Consider the following 18,149-nt stretch of genomic DNA (forward strand, 5'->3'; position numbering starts at 1 on the left):
ATAATCAAGAGATCATGATCAATTGATGATTGATTGATTTGAACAAGAAATCCCTTGGATATCTAAAACCGGTTCTTAATAAAAGCCCCCTCAATCTGAACCACTATACACACGGTACCTCGAAAATGTGAGGAACTAGTGGTTTGCAGCAGATGATGCAGTCGAGTAGCTCCAATGGAATGGCAGCATTTTGCCCCTTGCCACTGCTTTTATTCCCTTCTGCTCGAAATAGCATTTCCTTCTTGCCTAATAAGATGGCCTACTCTACTAATTCTTCATATGCCCGCGTTTATTATGCTAGATGCTCGAATCAGTAGGAGTTAGTTGTGTGTGATTGTTGGCATTAATTCCACCATTCGGTCATTGGTCTTTTCATTTCCACTATTACTAGCACATGCACTGACTAGTTCTCCTCATTCTCACAATTAATACCATTGATATGGAAGGAGAACAGTATACGCAATAAAACTAGACGGGCCTCCTTTGCTCGATGCCCTAATAAAATCGGGCGATGAGGAAAAAAATCAGGCGGGCATACAAACTATGCCTCTTTGTCGTGTTAGTGGCATCGTTTGAAGTGGCGTCGTCTAGATCCGGTCTAGAGGCTTGTGCTCGTAACTGTTGTTTGCGTGACTCATGGTGGCATGAGTGAGTTGGCAAGCGAAAGCTCCACGCTTTGACGCTAACGTCCGGAGGCTCAGCTCTCCTCTTGATAACGTCGTTGTGGTTCTCCTCCCCGAGTCAGAGTTCCGGGTGAAGACCGTTATCCATCTTGGACTCAGCAGCGGAGATTCTTTGCGCCGTTTCCCCTCCTGGGTGCATTGTCATGGAGCTTTGGTGTCCTAGGATGTGTCGTGTCGTTATATTCAGGCACGCCTCTGTTATTTCTCAGCAACATAGTCGCATGTGTTTATGTTGTCTGGTTATCCCAAGTTCTACTATGTAAGAGGGTAGCCTCACTACCTTGTATCATTCTGCCGTGCATTTAGGTTTGTGCTTTATCTATAAAGCAGGGGGAGAATCTATTTTGAGATAAAATCGGACATTTCTTTTTTGCTCACTGGCTCAGTAAACTAGACTGATGATATACTTCAGTTTAAGCCATTTGATACATGCTCAAAGGGTGCATTGTTCCATTATTCCTAGGCCTGGAAGTTTTGTAAGAAGAAGAGACGCCATGTCTCTCCTTGCAGCTACGGCTCTGCGCTAGTTCCCCTATGAACATGCTCTTCGTGCGCTCAACTTAACTGTATACATACCTAAGGGCTAAGGTCCACTCAAACAAACTATTTCTGCAGCGTGCAGCGCGGGTGCCTAGATGTATGTTTGGCCTGATCGTCTGATCAAGACACATGCGGGCATGTTTGTATATGTACTAGAAGGTGATGCGCACTTTGCTGCACCGAGAATCATCACAATAATTCATCAATGACATGTTTCACTATGTGAGGTACAATGAGTCTACCCTATATTCTACCGAGAGGTTTCACTATCTACCCATAACATGAAAACTATTATAGAATAGCCTATAATTTCATTATTAGTTAGAAAGCAAACATAAGTTTACAACCAAAAAATAATTTCACATGAAACAGAAGATGTTAACCTTTTGAGGTTTTTTAAAGAACCAAGTTACTTAAACTGAAAAAACTCAAGGAGCACAGACATTATTATTTATCACCAGGCAAAACAATATAGTATAACCAAAACTTATTTCACATTGTTCACAAGTCAGTAGTTTCTAAATAAAATATGGATGCCTTGTGTTTTATCCAAAAAAATCACCAAAAGTTTCTAGGGAACAAGTTGTCACTATTTCCCAGCAACCCCTTTTTCCTGAATAATATTTCACTATGGTTCAGTAGTCCTTCTTTCTCTTCTTGAATCAACAATCTGGCAGGCCAATTCTTGTTGCCTCCTGTAAATAAGACTCAATACCCAAAAATAACTTTTACAGGTCACAGGCTACTAAAATGTCCAGATCAATAGCGCCAAGAGTTCATTGTCATAAGAATTCTCTAACTCTCATGTAGGTGCAGGCTGTAATACTTATGCAATAGAACTTCCATCTTTAAGGTTTCCACCATGGAATAAATACTGGTGCAATAATGAAAAGCCAATTGCATTAACCAAATAATAATGACATGTAGGCCTCAATTTCATCAATACAACCCACCGAGACAAGTGTTCTCCAAAAGAAAAACAAACCATCCATATCTATACACGTAAAGCAAAAGGCTAGTGAAAGTATATACTCATGGTACTTGAAAAAATCACCACTACAGACTTATCTTCCGTGATATACTAATCACGAATAAGCAGATGCAACCATTTCAGTTTTGTTGGATATATAAGTATTAACTCCTTTGACCTTAAAAGTATACAGAAACAATAACCAAAAAATATGCTTTAAAATAGATATAGGGCCTAAAAAGTCCAATGGTGATCAATATAAATATTACGCCCGCATCTTAAAGTTGATATGAAATTACCATGTAATCCACATATAATAAAACCTTCATGGAAAGCTCCGGTCTATTTACACAATATAAGTTGAAAAGACAACTGATGAAAAAAATCGCAACAAGATATATGCCATTAGAAGGGACCATTCGTCCATTTAACCTTGTAAAACTCATGGAGAAGAAAATAAGACTACTAAGATAGACACCACATCCTAATACTTCATGCATGATCTGTAAGCTTTAGCATGTACCATGTACCTAAAAAGTCCTTAAAAATCCTAGACATCAAATGCAAGATAATATATTTGGTGTGAAATGATTCATTTATATTGATCAGATTCCCAACACCCATAGCCAGCAGTACACCATGCTTTTTGTGTATCATTACCAACCTTTTGTTTCAAGTTGATCCTATAACCTTTTATTGGAAAGTATTATAACTGCAAGTTAAACAGATCATGCTAGCTAAATCTCGCTCGCTATGAGCCATCATAACATCGCTCAAGCAGGATACACTTGCTTAAAAAAATCGAAGAAAACATGGGTATCTGTTATAAAATGCAGCTATTCAGACTGTTCCAGTAAGATAAAACACAAACATACTGAACCCGGACTATCAGTTCCAGTCAAAATAGAAACAAAAACTAAAATTTGAACTCAATCAGGCAGTTTTATGCAAGCAGCCCACACCATTCAAGTCACTTGCAGGCAACAAATATATTGAGTTCTACCTTGTCGAGGTTGAAGAGGAACACACACACATCGCTGCCCTTGGTGGCCTCGACCATGGCGCAGGCACGCCGCCACTTTAGGAGCTCATTCACCGCGCCTTCTTGGCACGCACGGGTGGTCTGGTGGTCTTCGGAGACCGCGTAATTGACCTTGCCATCATTCGCACCTCCGGCAAAGGTTCAAGCGGTGGAGGGAGCATGAGCACGGGGAGGGACTGAGATGGCGGGGATTGGGACAGAGCGGGAGCACGGGCTGCTCATGATTATATCGTGGTAGTAGTGGCCGAGATGAAGGCGCTTCCCCACCACCCACGCCGTTCCCCTTGGGGCACTGCAAGCGTGATTTCCAGCAGGCTGGCCATTGCAGCGCCGGGTCTCGGCGGAGCAACGGCAACCTCGCCAAGAGGAGGAGACGAAAGCGGCGGCGGCGGCTTGTGGAGGTGCGGATGTCTGAGGAGAAGCTAAGGTTGGGGTCGATTTGGGGCTGTGTGTATGGGCACGCAGAAGGGGATCTCGATTCAGAAGGAGTGTATGGACGTGGATGTGGAACCGACTAAGAACCCATGGGTCAACCTTACAGGCACTAGCGGAAAATGGTGCTACCCCGACGGCCAAAACTATGCCTACAGCTGCCGTCGGCCTACTTGGAGCTATGCCGACAGCCTAGTCCTGGCCGTCGGGCTACACCGATCTACGCCGACGGCAGCCGTCGGCACAAAACGGCCGTCGACCTAGATGCAGACACGCCGACAGCAGCCGTCGGCATACCTGTGGGCCTGGCGACCCCCCGTGACCAGTGGCTAACGCCGTCAAACCTATGCCGATGGTCGGGACGGGCGGCCGTCGGCATATCTCCGCATGCCACGTCACCGATCTGCGGCGTAGGTATGCCGGCGGCAGCCGTCGGCATAGGCGCCACATCACCGATCCGCGGCACGGCGCCCCCCCCAAACCCTGCCGTCATAGTTATTTTTTTTACATGTGTTTTTTTACATATGTTTTATGTTTATTTACATATGTTTTTATGCTTTTTTACATATGTTTTTATGCTCTTTTATGTATTATATGAATATATATGTAGTTTGTAATTTTTCCATAGATTATGAATATATATATATATAGTTTGTATTTTTTTCGAGCACATTAATAATGTGTCGTCATGTTCTTTTGAATATAGGTCCTTATATTTTATTAAAATCAAAAACAGCTATGTCGACAAAAGTTTAGTGGCGGTTGCAAACGCCCGGCACCCGTCTCCGGAGTGTGACCCCCTCATGTCCGCGGTGTGCCCCCCTCACGGACGGCGCCGCCGCCGGCATCTGGAGGGCGGAAACAGCCACATCGGGTCTATACGGAGGGGACGTTGCTCCCAAATGTTTCTATGTGATGACCTACCACAACCGGGTGGTGTTGTGGCATGTTCGAAGAGGCGGCACGCATCTCCGGGGCGTGGCCCCCTAACGGACGGCGCCGCCGCCGGCACCTGGAGCGGGGAAACGGATGCGTCGGGTCTACACGGAGGGGATGTAGCTGTGGGTTTGGCCCGGATGTTACTCCCAGGTGTCCCTCTGTGCTAACCTGACACAACCGGGTGGAGAGATCCACTGTTCAAAGCCCGTCCGTGGAAAGTCAAAGAGCTAGATCTCGTGGTCAACCGCTCCAGGGTTAGGCTGGACGGGCGGGGGGGGGGGGGGGGGGTAGCAATGCCACCGGAGCATCGCACCGGCCCCTCATACATGCGGGGTGGTGTTGTGGCATGTCCGAAGAGGCGGCACGCGTCCCCGGGGTGTGGCCCCACTCACGGACGGCACCGCCGGCACCTGGAGGGGGGAAACGGACGCGTCGGGTCTACACGGAGGGATGTAGCTGTGGGTTTGGCCCGGATGTTGCTCCCAGGTGTCCCTCTGTGCTGACCTGACACAACCGGGTGGAGAGGTCCACTGGTCAAAGCCCTTCCGTGGAAAGTCAAAGGGCTAGATCTCGTGGTCAACCGCTCCAGGGTTAGGCGGGACGGGGGCCCTGGGGGGTAGCAATGCCACCGGAGCATCGCACTGGCCCCTCATACATGCGGGGTGGTGTTGTGGCATGTCCGAAGAGGCAGCACGCGTCTCCGGAGTGTGGCACCCCTCATGGACGGCGATGACACAGTAGTAGACGTTCTGCGGTAACGGTGCGGCATGAATATTATTAAATACTCGGATCGCGATAAAATTCTGAGTTTTTTACACGACGTGGGCACATGTGCTATAGGAGCGATGGTAATTTTTTATAATTTTTGGTGATGGAGAAGTATCCGAACACTTCCCTCCACGCGGATTGCCCTACGCATGTCTACGACTGTGGCCGGCGGCCTCCATGGGCTAGCATGTCGCCAATCTTGCATACGCGGCTTCTCACAAGTCTGAGAGTGTTGTGGCGGTTGCAAACGCCCGGCACGCATCTACGGGGCATGGCCCCCCTCACGGACGGCGCCGCCGCCGGCACCTGGAGGGGGGAAACGGACGCGTCGGGTCTACACGAAGGGGCTGTAGCCGTGGGTTTGGCCCGGATGTTGCTCCCAGGTGTCCGTCTATGCCGACCTGACACAACCGGGTGGAGAGGTCCATTGTTCAAAGCCCGTCCGTGGAAAGTCAAAGGGCTAGATCTCGTGGTCAACAGCTCCAGGGTTAGGCGGGACGGGGGCCCTGGGGGGTAGCAATGCCACCGGAGCGTCGCACCGGCCCTGCATACATGCGGGGTGGTGTTGTGGCATGTCCGAAGAGGCGGCACGCGTCTCCGGGGTGTGGCCCCCTCATGGACGGCGCCGCCGGCAGCTGGAGGGAGGAAACGGACGCGTCGGGTCTACACGGAGGGGATGTAACTGTGGGTTTGGCCCGGATGTTGCTCCTAGGTGTCCCTCTGTGCTGACCTGACACAACCGGGTGGAGAGGTCCACTGGTCAAAGCCCGCCCGTGGAAAGTCAAAGGGCTAGATCTCGTGGTCAACCGCTCTATGGTTAGGCCGGACGGGGGCCCTAGGGGGTAGCAATGCGACCGAAGCGTCGCACCGGCCCCTCATACATGCGGGGTGGTGTTGTGGCATGTCCGAAGAGGCGGCACGCGTCTCCGGGGTGTGGCCCCCCTCAAGGACGGCGATGACACAGTAGTAGACGTTATGTGGTAACTGTGTGGCGTGAATATTATTAAATACTCGAATCGCCATAAAATCATGAGTTATTTACACGACGTGGGCATATGTGCTATAGGAACGATTTTTGGTGATGGAGAAGTATCCGAACAATTCCCTCTACGCGGATTGCCCTTCGCATGTCTACGACTGTGGCCGGGGGCCTCCGTGGGCTAGCATGTCGCCAATCTTCCGTACGCGGCTTCTAAACAAGTCTGAGAGTGTTGTGCCGGTTGCAAACGCCCGGCACGCATCTCCGGGGCGTGGCCCCCCTCACGGACGGCACCGCCGCGACACCTGGAGGGGGGAAACGGACGCGTCGGGTCTACACGGAGGGGATGTAGCTGTGGGTTTGGCCCGGATGTTGCCCCCAGGTGTCCCTCTGTGCTGACCTGACACAACCGGGTGGAGAGGTCCACTGTTCAAAGCCCGTCCGTGGAAAGTCAAAGGGCTAGATCTCGTGGTCAACCGCTCCAGGGTTATGCGGGACGGGGACCCTGGGGGTTAGCAATGCCACCGGAGCGTCGCACCGGCCCCTCATACATGCTGGGTGGTCTTGTGGCTTATCCGAAGAGGCGGCACGCATCTCCGGGGCGTGGCCCCCCTCACGGACGGCGCCGCCGGCGGCACATGGAGGGGGGAAACGGACGCGTCGGGTGTACACGGAGGGGATGTAGCTGTGGGTTTGGCCCGGATGTTGCTCCCAGGTGTCCCTTTGTGCTGACCTGACACAACTGGGTGGAGAGGTCCACTAGTCAAAGGCTACCCGTGGGAAGTCAAAGGGCTAGATCTCGTGGTCAACCGCTCCAGGGTTAGGCGGGACGGGGCCCTGGGGAGGGGGGGGGGGGGGTAGTAATGCCACTGGAGTGTCGCACCGGCCCCTCATACATGCGGGGTGGTGTTGTGGCATGTCCGAAGAGACGGCACGCGTCTCCGGGGTGTGGCTCCCCTCACGGACGGCGATGACACAGTAGTAGACGTTCTGCGGTAATGGTGCGGCGTGAATATTATTAAATACTCGGATCGCGATAAAATCATGAGTTTTTTTACACGACATGGGCACATGTGCTATAGGAACGATGCTAATTTTTCATAATTTTTGGTGATGGAGAAGTATCCGAACAATTCCCTCTACGCGGTTGCCCTTCGCATGTCTACGACTGTGGCCGGCGGCCTCCGTGGGCTAGCATGCCGTCAATCTTGCGTACGCGGCTTCTCACAAGTCTGAAAGTGTTGTGGCGGTTGCAAACGCCCAGCACGCGTCTCCGGGGCGTGGCCTCCCAGCTCACTGACGGCGCCGCTGCCGGCACCTGGAGGGGCAAACGGACTCGTCGGGTCTACACGGAGGGGATGTAGCCGTGGGTTTGGCCCGGATGTTGCTCCCACGTGTCCCTCGGTGCTGACCTGACACAACCGGGTGGAGAGGTCCACTGGTCAAAGCCCGCCCGTGGGAAGTCAAAGGGCTAGATCTCGTGGTCAACCGCTCCAGGGTTAGGCGGGACGGGGGCCCTAGGGGGTAGCAATACCACCGGAACATCGCACCGGCCCCTCATACATGCGGGGTGGTGTTGTGGCATGTCCGAGGAGGCGGCACGCGTCTCCAGGACGTGGCCCCCATCACGGACGGCGCCGCCGCAGGCACCTGGAGGGGGGAAACGGACGCGTCGGGTTTACACGGAGGGGATGTAGCTGCGGGTTTGGCCCGGTAGTTGCTCCCAGGAGTCCCTCTGTGCTGACCTGACACAACCGGGTGGAGAGGTCCACTGGTCAAAGCCTGTCCGTGGGAAGTCAAAGGGCTAGATCTCGTGGTCAAGCGCTCCAGGGTTAGGCGGGACGGGGGCCCTGGGGGGTGGGGGGGGGGGTTAGCAATGCCACCGGAGCATCGCACCGGCCGCTCATATATGCGGGGTGGTGTTGTGGCATATCCGAAGAGGCGGCACGCGTCTCCGGGGTGTGGCCCCCCCTCACGGACGGCGATGACACAGTAGTAGACGTTCTGCGATAACGGTGCGGGGTGAATATTATTAAATACTCCAATCAGCCACTCGCTTAGAAATTTATGTCGAAAATTATATTTAAATACTCGGATCTGGCACTCGCATAGTTACCGGATCAGGCACTCGGTAACGGTAACCCTCAGTCAGTTGCTCTCCTATGTATCACCTTTCGCAAGGCCATAGAAAATATTTATATCATAAAGAAATGTTGCCCCCTCAATTTATTTCGAAATATTTTAACACAGTGTACATTTTTTGTTAGTACAATTTAGCAAATATTTATATCATAAAGAAATGCTGCTGACCATAGAAAAAAAATTCGGTTCAGAAAAAGATATACGTGATATTTTAGAAAAATGGTGTACAATATAAAAAAAGGATCATTTAATTAAAAATAATGTTTCAAACCATTAAATAAAATGTATTGTACATTTTAAATAATGTTCATGCATGTCAAAAATATGTGTTTGACATTTTTAAAATAATTATATACCATGTATCATTCAAAAAAATTCAAGAACGTGTATTTGAAAATATTTAATATGTATGTACAAATATTTTATATGTATACGAAACTTTTCAATGCGTATGAAAATAATATACACTAAAAATATATTTGAAGACAGTTAATAATATATTTGAAAAATGTTAAACATGTATAAAAATTGTTGGTAGTAAAAAGATATGCCTACGGCTAAGCCGTCGGCATAGGTGCCACGTGGCGCCTTCACCTATGCCGTCGGCATATATCACCTTATCCATCCCCCGGGGCGCCCCGTCCACTCGTTCTCCTCGTCTCTCCCCGACCCCCCGCGCCTCCCAACCCGCATCGCCGCCGCCGCGCGCCTCCACCCGCCCATGCCGCCGCCTCCTCCACACCCGCGCCACCGCCGCCGCATCCATCCCGGCCCAGCCCCGCCGCCGCCGCCGCCGAACCCCGCGCCGCCTCGCCTCCACCCCGGCCCAGCCCCGCCCTGCCTCTGCATCCCCCCGCCGCCTCGACCCCGTCCCGGCCCGCCCTCTCCAACCCCACGCCCCGACCGCCCCGCCGGCCGCCCCGCCGGCCGCACCTCATCCCTACCCCACCGCCGCCCCAACCACACCGCCTCCTCCTCGACCCTGTGCGGCGCCGGCGGCGGTCCCAAGCACGGCTGGCCGCGGCTCTCACCGGCCCGCCCCTGCGGTGTTGGCCGGGCTTCTCTGGCCGGCCCAGCCCCGGCCCGGCCTCCCGTCACCTCCACCGCCGGCCCCTGCCTCCAACTCCACCACCGCGACGCCTCTCTGTCCGGTGAGCTAACACTCCTTTTTTTCATTTTTTTGCATTATTTAGCTACTGTTGGATGTACGAATGGATGCATGGATGGATGTTGGATGTTGTTAGGTTGCTAGATGGATGGAGGAATCTCGGCAAAATGAATTATTTTGCTACGGTTATGTTGCTAGATGGATGAATCTCGGCAAAATGAATTATCATAGTTAAAAAAGCAACTTGAGTCACTTAGTTTATAAAATTGTCAATGAAGATTTTATTTTCAGTTTGTGATGTTGTTAAGTAGCTATGTGAGATGTGGTTCAAATTTGGGATATGATAAGTGGTTATTTCATCATGATGATCTTGCTAAAAACATTGATGTGTCAATGCTTAATGTGAGGTGATGTCCTAAATTGCGATATGATAAGTGCTTCCAAATTTGATAGTTGACAAAATATGATTTTTCTTTATAGTTTAAAGTGTCAATGCTTAATGTGAGGTGATGACCTAATTTTTTTTACTCGGTGTAATTAACAGGATTTGTGGTGTTCCATCTTCGTGGAGTGATCGTCGACGTTGGAGGTGTTGGTCCACGATCGTCCCTCTCCTTTGATCGACTACATCGGAGGGTGAGCAACAATTCCATGACCTCGTCCACTTTTTTTTCCATGTCACTAGATTAAATTTTCACATCAAGTCACATAACCTAGGTCTCCCGTCCGAAAGGGTTGCATCGATAAATATGCATTCAACTGCATATTTATCACCGCAGCTCTTTCGGATTGTCCAGCGCTTTCCACGGACAGCCCGAGGATGTGTAGATTTGGTACGTTGTTCATGCTCTACCCCGTTCCGAGACAGGATTTCGGCGGTGCCTCCCTGTTGTTCTCCGGATGCACATTCTCTCGGCATTTTGCCGAGACGTGTATGTGGAGAACAGCGGGGAGGTGTTGCCGAAATTTTGTCTCGGAGTGGGGTAGAGCATGGACAACGTACTCAATTTACACATTCTCGGGTGGGATTAGGACCCATCTTTACCTATTAGAGATGTAGGTGGATTAAATGTCATTTCTCGTCAACACTCTAAAAAATAAAATATTGATGTGAGTAATTTAAATGAATCCTTAATTTTGTTGTGTGGCTTCCAATAAAGTAGAGATGGCAGATAATCAGTGGATGTATAGTGGGTTTTTCCGTCGGAATCAAGTAACAACAGAGTGGGTCGAGAAAACTGATGTGTTTTTGAAAGAGATATTCCGTAGTCCAATGAGGATGGTGCCAGAATGCCCGTGTGCCAAATGTAAGAGACGTATCCGCAGAGATAAGAGTGAGATGACTAAGCACCTTCGCACGCATGGATTTATGCCCAACTTTAATATGCCAATAAACTTTGCCCAGCGGGACCGTGGTAGAGAGGAGGTGATACGACAACGCATCGCTGGTTATGAGGACGATGGGGTTAGAGACATGCTAGATGATGTCTTTGCTGCACAGCCGACACCTCCGTCAAATTCAGCGAATGAACCGGAGGAGCCAGAGGAAACCGCAAAGGCCTTCCTGGATATCTTGGCCTCATCAAAGAAACCTCTCTATGAGGGTGCCAAGCTGTCTGTGCTGGATGCCATCTCGCAACTAATGGCAGTCAAGGCTGAGTACGACTGTAGCCGAGGTTGCTTCGAAGCATTTCTGGGAGTATGGGCTAACAGCCTGCCTGAGGGCCATGAACTGCCGAAAACCATGTATGCTACGAAGAAAATCATGAAGGCGCTCTCCCTGGACTATGAGAAAATACATGTTTGTCCAAAGAATTGCCTTTTGTTTAGGCATGAGTATGCGGATGACAACTACTGTAGGAAGTGCGGTTCCTCTCGGTATATTGAGGTGGTCGATGAGCATGGTCAGAAGCGGCAGCTAAAAATCCCTGTGAAGGTTCTTCGGTATCTTGATTTTATAAAAATACTGCAGCGCCTTTTCATCACCGAGGATTCTTCCAAAATGATGAAGTGGCACAAGGAAGGGAAAAGGTACAATCCAAAAAAAATTGTACATCCATCAGAAGGTGAAGCATGGAAGTCATTCGATATAGAGTACCCAGAGGAAGCAGTCGAGGCTGGGAATGTCAGAATTACTATAACAGGTGATGGGTTCAATCCATATGGTATGTCGTCTAATCCATACAGCTGCTGGCCCGTATTTGTTATTCCGCTCAATCATCCTCCCCGCGCCATAATGCAACGCAAGACCATGTTCCTGTCGCTTATAATTCTGGGGCCTGAATATCCGGGGAAGAATTTGAGTGTGTTTATGCAGCCGTTGGTGGATGATTTGCACCATTCTTGGTACTTCCCGAAGTTGACATACGACCGACATCTGCAGAAAAATTTCTTGATGAAAGTTTGGCTACAGTATTGCATGCATGACTTTCTCGACTATGCCCTGTTCTGCGGATGGTGTACAAGTGGAAAGATGCCTTGCCCAGTGTGCATGCAGGCCTTGATTTTCATTTGGCTGAAGAAGGGTGGCAAGTATGTTGCCTTTGATCTGCATCGACAGTTCCTCCCTCCAAACCATCCTGATAGGGAAGACAAGAAGAACTTCACAAAAGGCAAAGTTGTCCATGAAGTAAACGAGATTCCAACGTTTTCTGGTGCGGATGTGCTTGCTCAGCTGAAAGCTCTTAATCCTGCCGGTGAAGGGAAAGGCAAAGGCAAAGGCAAAGGCGAAGATGAGGGCGAGGGCGAGGGCAAAGGAAAAGGTAAAGGGAAAAAATGTTTTGAAAGATATGGTGAGACGCACAATTGGACTCACATTACCCCCTTCACGCAGCTTCCCTATTTTAAGGACCTCAAACTTCCATACAACATCGACGTGATGCACACCGAAAAGAATGCTGCAGAGTCCCTTTTTCGCACGATCCTCAACATTCTTGATAAGACAAAGGATAATGTTAATGCTAGAGTCGATCAACATAATATTTGTGATAGACCACGTCTACACATGCAGCCTCCCACAGGCAGTCGAAAATCTTGGTTCAAGCCAGATGTTGACTTCGTACTTAAAAAGGATCATAAAATGGAGGCATTCAAGTGGCTCAAACACGTCGTGAAGTTCACTGATGGTTATGCGTCGAATATAAGTAAGGGGGTCAATCTTTCAACGAGCAGAGTGACCGGGCTCAAGAGTCATGACTATCATGTATGGATTGAGCGGATTATGCCGGTGATGGTTCGGGGCTATCTTCCCGAGCGTGTCTAGCGTGTGCTTGCGGAGTTAAGCCATTTCTTCCGCACGCTTTGTGCTAAAGAAGTATGTCCTGAGAAGATAAAAGAAATGCATAAGAAGGCGCGGGAGTTGATATGCAAGTTAGAGAAGATCTTCCCGTCAGGCTTCTTTACTCCAATGACACATCTCATTTTGCACCTCGCGAACGAGGTATTGTTAGGGGGCCTTGTGCAGAATCATTGGCAGTACGGCCCTGAGAGACAGAACAAGCATCTGAGACAGAAATGTGGAAACAAAGCTAAGATTGAAGCTTTCCATAGCTGAGGCAGTTGTCCTAGAGGAGGTGGCAGACCTCAGGACAGCCTACTATCCGGACCATGTTCCCACGTTGCACAATAAGGTGTCTCGATACAATACCGAAGAACCCAAGTATAAACCCAAGTTGCCTCTATTCATCGGGCAAGGTGGCAGGGCTGGATGCTCGACACCTTATCTCATTACACGAGATGACTGGGAGGACGTCATGTTCTATATCTTGCACAACATCAAGGAATTTCAGGATGAGTGGATGAGGTAATACCTTTGCACCATTCTTTTAGTCAATTCGTTATGTTCACTTTGCCTAGTTCTTATACCGCTTTTCTTATTGTAGTCGATTCGTTGATGAAGAGTGGACGGGAATGCTGCGTCCTACTGAAGCGGAGGCACTTGCTCTTCTCCGAAAGGGTGCTGATGGAAGGAAAATTTTCGTTGCGTGGTTCATGGAGAAAGTAATTTTGCACACTTCCCTATTACCTATTGCAATTAAACTCATGCACCCTATAATTTCAATTAAACTCATGCACCCTATAATTTCAATTAAACTTGTAGGGAAATGATCCGAACGAATCAATGGATGAAGAATTGAGATGGGTTTCCATGGGTTTTGACCCTGCCGTCATGACATGCCAAAAGTATGATGTGAATGGGTATCGCTTCCATACAGTGGAGCACCAGAAAAGTCGGCCTGATCCCAAAACCATAAATACCGGAGTCTTCACTGAAGGATGCAATAAAGTAGATTACTACGGAAGGGTAGGAAAAATATACGAGCTTACATTCAAACATGGCCGCGAACCCTTAAGTCTCATTGTGTTCAAATGCCGATGGTTCGACCCCAAAAAGGGTCTGAGACATACGCCTTCTGTTGGTTTAGTTGAAGTTAAACCATCAACCGTCTATGCCGGAGCTGATCTCTTTATCGCCGCTACCCAGGCCACACAAGTATATTATCTGCCTTACCCATGCCAGAAAGAGTACCTAAAGGGTTGGGAAGTTGTGTTCAAGGTGTTGCCACATGGTAAGCTACCGGACCCGAACGATGATGATTACTACAACATAAGCCCCATGACATACGACGGAGTGTTCTTTCAAGAGGAACATGATGACGTGGTCTGAGACAACGAGGATGATGACTTGGGTTATGTTGACCTGGACCCAAACGACGACGACGCACGGATTGATGGTGAGGCAGTTGTGAATCAAAGAGACATAATTATGCTTGAAAAGTTAAATGAAGACGCTGACGATGAGGAAGAGCCTCCACCTCCTTCAGACAACGAAGAAGATATGCGTGATAGTGATGATGAAACCGGTCGACAAATAGATTACAATAGTGATGATTCATATGGGTTCTAGAAAATGTAAGTTCTTTTAATGATCATTACAATAGTATGCTTAATGTGCTCTTCTGTTATTAATGTTTTTCCTGTATGCTTGTTTATTTGATATCCTTACTAATTGTTTATTCTCTTCTCAATGTAGGTTTGCTAATCATGGGCAAGTCCAGCGGCGCCAGTTTCCTCAGTAAATTCGAAGGACTTACTCGGAGTGGACGAGCCCACAAGGTTCCCGCCCGACTACGCGAGGATGACACCTCACAGGGAGGTGGAGGGGTCGGGGGAGGAGACCCTAGAGGAGGAGGGGGTGGGGGAGAGCCCCTAGAGGAGGGGGAGGTGGGGGAGAGGCAGCCGGGGCAAAAAAGTCCGGGCCGTGTCCGAAATAGGAGGGTCTTCTTCGATGCCCTCCTATACAGAGGCACCTTCTGAGTCTGGGGAGGAGGAGTATGTTCCTCATGGCGAGGAGGAGGAGGGTGAGGAGGAGGATGGCGAGGAGGAGGAGGCCGAGGAGGAGGGTGAGGAGGAGGGCGAGGAGGGTGGTGGAGGGGAGGTTGACCCCGAGTTGTGGGGTGACTTGCCACCGGGCGCTCCGTAGGGGTGGCTGCGTGGTAATGCCGGACTACCTACACCACCTTCTATCGAGGCGCACAAGTGGCTCATTGAACCAGCGGGGACAAAGTAAGTGCCTCTCAATCATATTTTCAACACATGACAACATTTTCTTATTGTACACATGGCAATCCTTTGATTCTTTTGCAGTAACTGGATCCTTCGCGGAAAGGGCCGTAAACCGAACGGCCTTATCACTGTCCTGTTGAAGGAGTTTTGGCCTGGCCTATTCTGCCCGCGGCCAGACAGGGACCCGTAGCTGCGGGTTTTGGCCACGAGCTGGGCCCACTACGAGGCTTGCAGCAACGCGGAGTACGGGACGGCCGCTAAGGCCGTGATCACCAAATTTTGGGTAAGTTCTCTTCTAAATCACTTGTCTTCAGTTTCGTTAATAGTTTATCATTGAATCACTCAACTCATGCCTTGTTTTCTTCTGGTTTATGCATGATTGCAGCAACTCTATAGAGTTCTTGACGAGCACAAGGCCAGAGCCGACGTGGTCTTGCTTGCGGCTGCGAAGAAGAAAGCTTGTCAGTTGCAGTACGAGGTGCGCTAGGTTACCGTCTCGTAGTACTACCACTACTACCTGCACCAAAAGATGACCAAAACTCAAGCGCAGAAGCAACGACTTACCTTGTACAGGGAGCAGTTCATGATGGTAACTATTACTAACTTTTCATTGTTTCAAGCAGTCAACTATATGTTTCGTGCTCACATGTCATGCTTCCAAAATTTGCATAGGTTGTTCCTCGTTGGTGCTATGGAAGGCACGACGGATGGGCGAGTTTGGTGGATACGTGGCATGGCGACGATGCAGAGTTTGCTGCCAAGAGCATCAAGGCTCGGGCTAACCATGGAAAAGACGGGACACACGGCCAAGGAAACAGGAACCACTTGGGCTTCAAGGCCATGAAGGTATATCTATATGCATGATGCATTTTTGTTCTTCTTTACCGTCATGTTCTTATGTATGGCTAACTTCTGTTTGACGTTGCAGGAGGAAAAGTTGAAGAGGCCGCTCTCAGACATTGAGTCGTGGAAGCTGGCCCGCGAGCGGAGTGATCCCAAGGACGGCGAGAGCCAGTACTACGGCAAGACCGAGGAGCACCTGGAGTCTTACACTCAGAACTATCAGAAGTTGCATCCGGATGTTCCTGTTCCTGAGGTCGCCCAGTCTCAGATCGACGACACGGCGGTGGTGGCCATCCAGGGGAAGTCACATGGCCGGTATCCGTGTTTCGATGGCTTGATCACTCCTTCGATCTCGTACACATGGCTTCGGGCTACCAACCCGAGCCAGTTAGAGAGTACGGGGCGTTCACAGACTCCCTTAGCTCGCCAGCATGTTGTATGTACTTCCCCTTTATCTTTTTCTCTCTAGCATTCTCAGTTTATTTTCAGCATTGCTCACTTAGAAACAACCTAAATTATGTAGGCATATAAGGCCTTTGCCGAGCATAGGAATCTCGAGGTGCGAGAGTACTTGCAATGAGTGAAGGCAAACGATGATTACAACCGTCAGATGATGACGGTTAGTTTTGCCCTCTTAAAACCAAGCTATTTTGCACTTTCATTCCTTCTGACCTTCTAGTTTGCTTGTTTAACTAACATCTAGGCTATGTTGGCGTCTTGGAGTAACCGCACGGATCCACCACAAATGGGACCCCCACCACCACCTGCGGGAGAACCCCCACACATGCCCACATTCAATGAATGGGTGGCACTAGGCAGTGATAGTCCGGTTAGTACATTTGCGTAACTACCGACAAACTAGTTCGCGTTCATTCAACACTATCATATCATATTTACCGTTAGAATCTTCTCTCAAACATGTAGGGGACCGGTGGCTCGACTCCTGCTCCGTCGACCCCAGTCACTCCGATCTGACTGAGTGATGGTGGTCGCGGTGGCGGTTTTGGCGGAGGTGGTCTGGGCGGTGGTGGTTTTGGCGGAGGTGGTCTTGGTGGTGGTGGTTTTGGCGGTGGTGGTTTTGGCGGAGGTGGTCTTCGCGGTGGTGGTTTTGGCCGAGGTGGTCCTGGCGGTGGTGGTCTTGCTTGATGTCGATGATGACACCCGTGCATGTGGCCGTCGTGCCATACCTTTCATGTTCCTACTTTTATGATGTTCCATGTCTTGCACTACTTTTATGTTCATGAACTTTCGCCGGTGATGATCTTTAGATGATGAACTTGACTATGTTTAGATGATGATGATGAACTTGAGTATGTTTAGATGATGAACTGTCATATTATTCTGCTTTGAAATGCTGTCAAATGAATTGAAAAAGAGAAAACAGGGGGGGAAAACTATGCCTACGGCAAAGCCGTCGGCATAGATGAGCCCAGGACTTCCCAAGGCGCGCCACGTGGCAGGGCTACGGCAAAGCCGTCTGCATAAATTTTCACGGCGCCCCTCTGCCACGTGGCTTCCCGTGAATCGTTAGCTCTTTTGACGGCGCCGTCCGTTGCTGTCAGGCGAAAAACACTGCCGACGGCTAAACTATGCTAACGGCTGACGCCCGGCCGTCGGCATAGGCCCCTATGCCGACGGCTATACTACGCCGACGATCTGACAAGACTACGCTGACGTGATCTACGCCGACGGCAGCCGTAGGCATAGATCTATGCCGACGGCAAAGGACCTATGCCGACGGCCCTGGGCCGTAGGCATAGGCCACGAGTCCAGTAGTGAGGTGGGGCTACAAAGCGCTGTCAAAAGCCTCAATCAACCAGGTGCGAGTAGTTTTTGGGAGCTTAGTAACTGGATAGATAATGGGTAACTGCCACGGCCAAGCTGCATGATCATCATTGGCGCCCCCCGAATGCACAGTGGATGCATGGAAGATGGAAAGGAACGATCCCCTTGCTTGCGGACTCGGCTCTCCTCCGCCAAGGCGGCGGTACTAACGATGAAATACCCTACGCCAGCAGAAACAACCTACACAAAAACGATTTACGAGGAACACGTTTGCCTACTATTCCCAGGTTATTATCATATCTTAACAAACACCTCACCTTGTAACTTATAATCCTATAAGAATTTGTCTGTAC

At 49.7% G+C, this 18,149-nt stretch overlaps 2 protein-coding genes across 2 annotated transcripts; both read left to right on the top strand.

Moving 5' to 3' along the window:
• The first annotated feature begins 9,096 nt into the window (after positions 1 to 9,096).
• LOC109786844 (uncharacterized) lies at positions 9,097 to 17,392 on the top strand. Its single transcript, XM_073509941.1, has 10 exons — positions 9,097 to 9,646; positions 10,148 to 10,239; positions 14,636 to 15,168; positions 15,250 to 15,451; positions 15,554 to 15,757; positions 15,841 to 16,014; positions 16,097 to 16,447; positions 16,535 to 16,630; positions 16,715 to 16,840; positions 16,936 to 17,392. The coding sequence occupies exons 5-8, from the start codon at positions 15,698 to 15,700 to the stop codon at positions 16,589 to 16,591; spliced, it is 642 nt and encodes a 213-aa protein (XP_073366042.1). The 5' UTR covers positions 9,097 to 9,646; positions 10,148 to 10,239; positions 14,636 to 15,168; positions 15,250 to 15,451; positions 15,554 to 15,697; the 3' UTR covers positions 16,592 to 16,630; positions 16,715 to 16,840; positions 16,936 to 17,392.
• LOC141042657 (uncharacterized) lies at positions 10,769 to 12,865 on the top strand. The gene has a single exon (XM_073511519.1). It carries the CDS (start codon positions 10,769 to 10,771, stop codon positions 12,863 to 12,865), a length of 2,097 nt encoding a protein of 698 aa, XP_073367620.1.
• Positions 17,393 to 18,149: the final 757 nt, after the last annotated feature.

The sequence above is a fragment of the Aegilops tauschii genome, chromosome 3, assembly GCF_002575655.3.
Source record: "Aegilops tauschii subsp. strangulata cultivar AL8/78 chromosome 3, Aet v6.0, whole genome shotgun sequence".
Lineage (NCBI taxonomy): Eukaryota > Viridiplantae > Streptophyta > Magnoliopsida > Poales > Poaceae > Aegilops > Aegilops tauschii.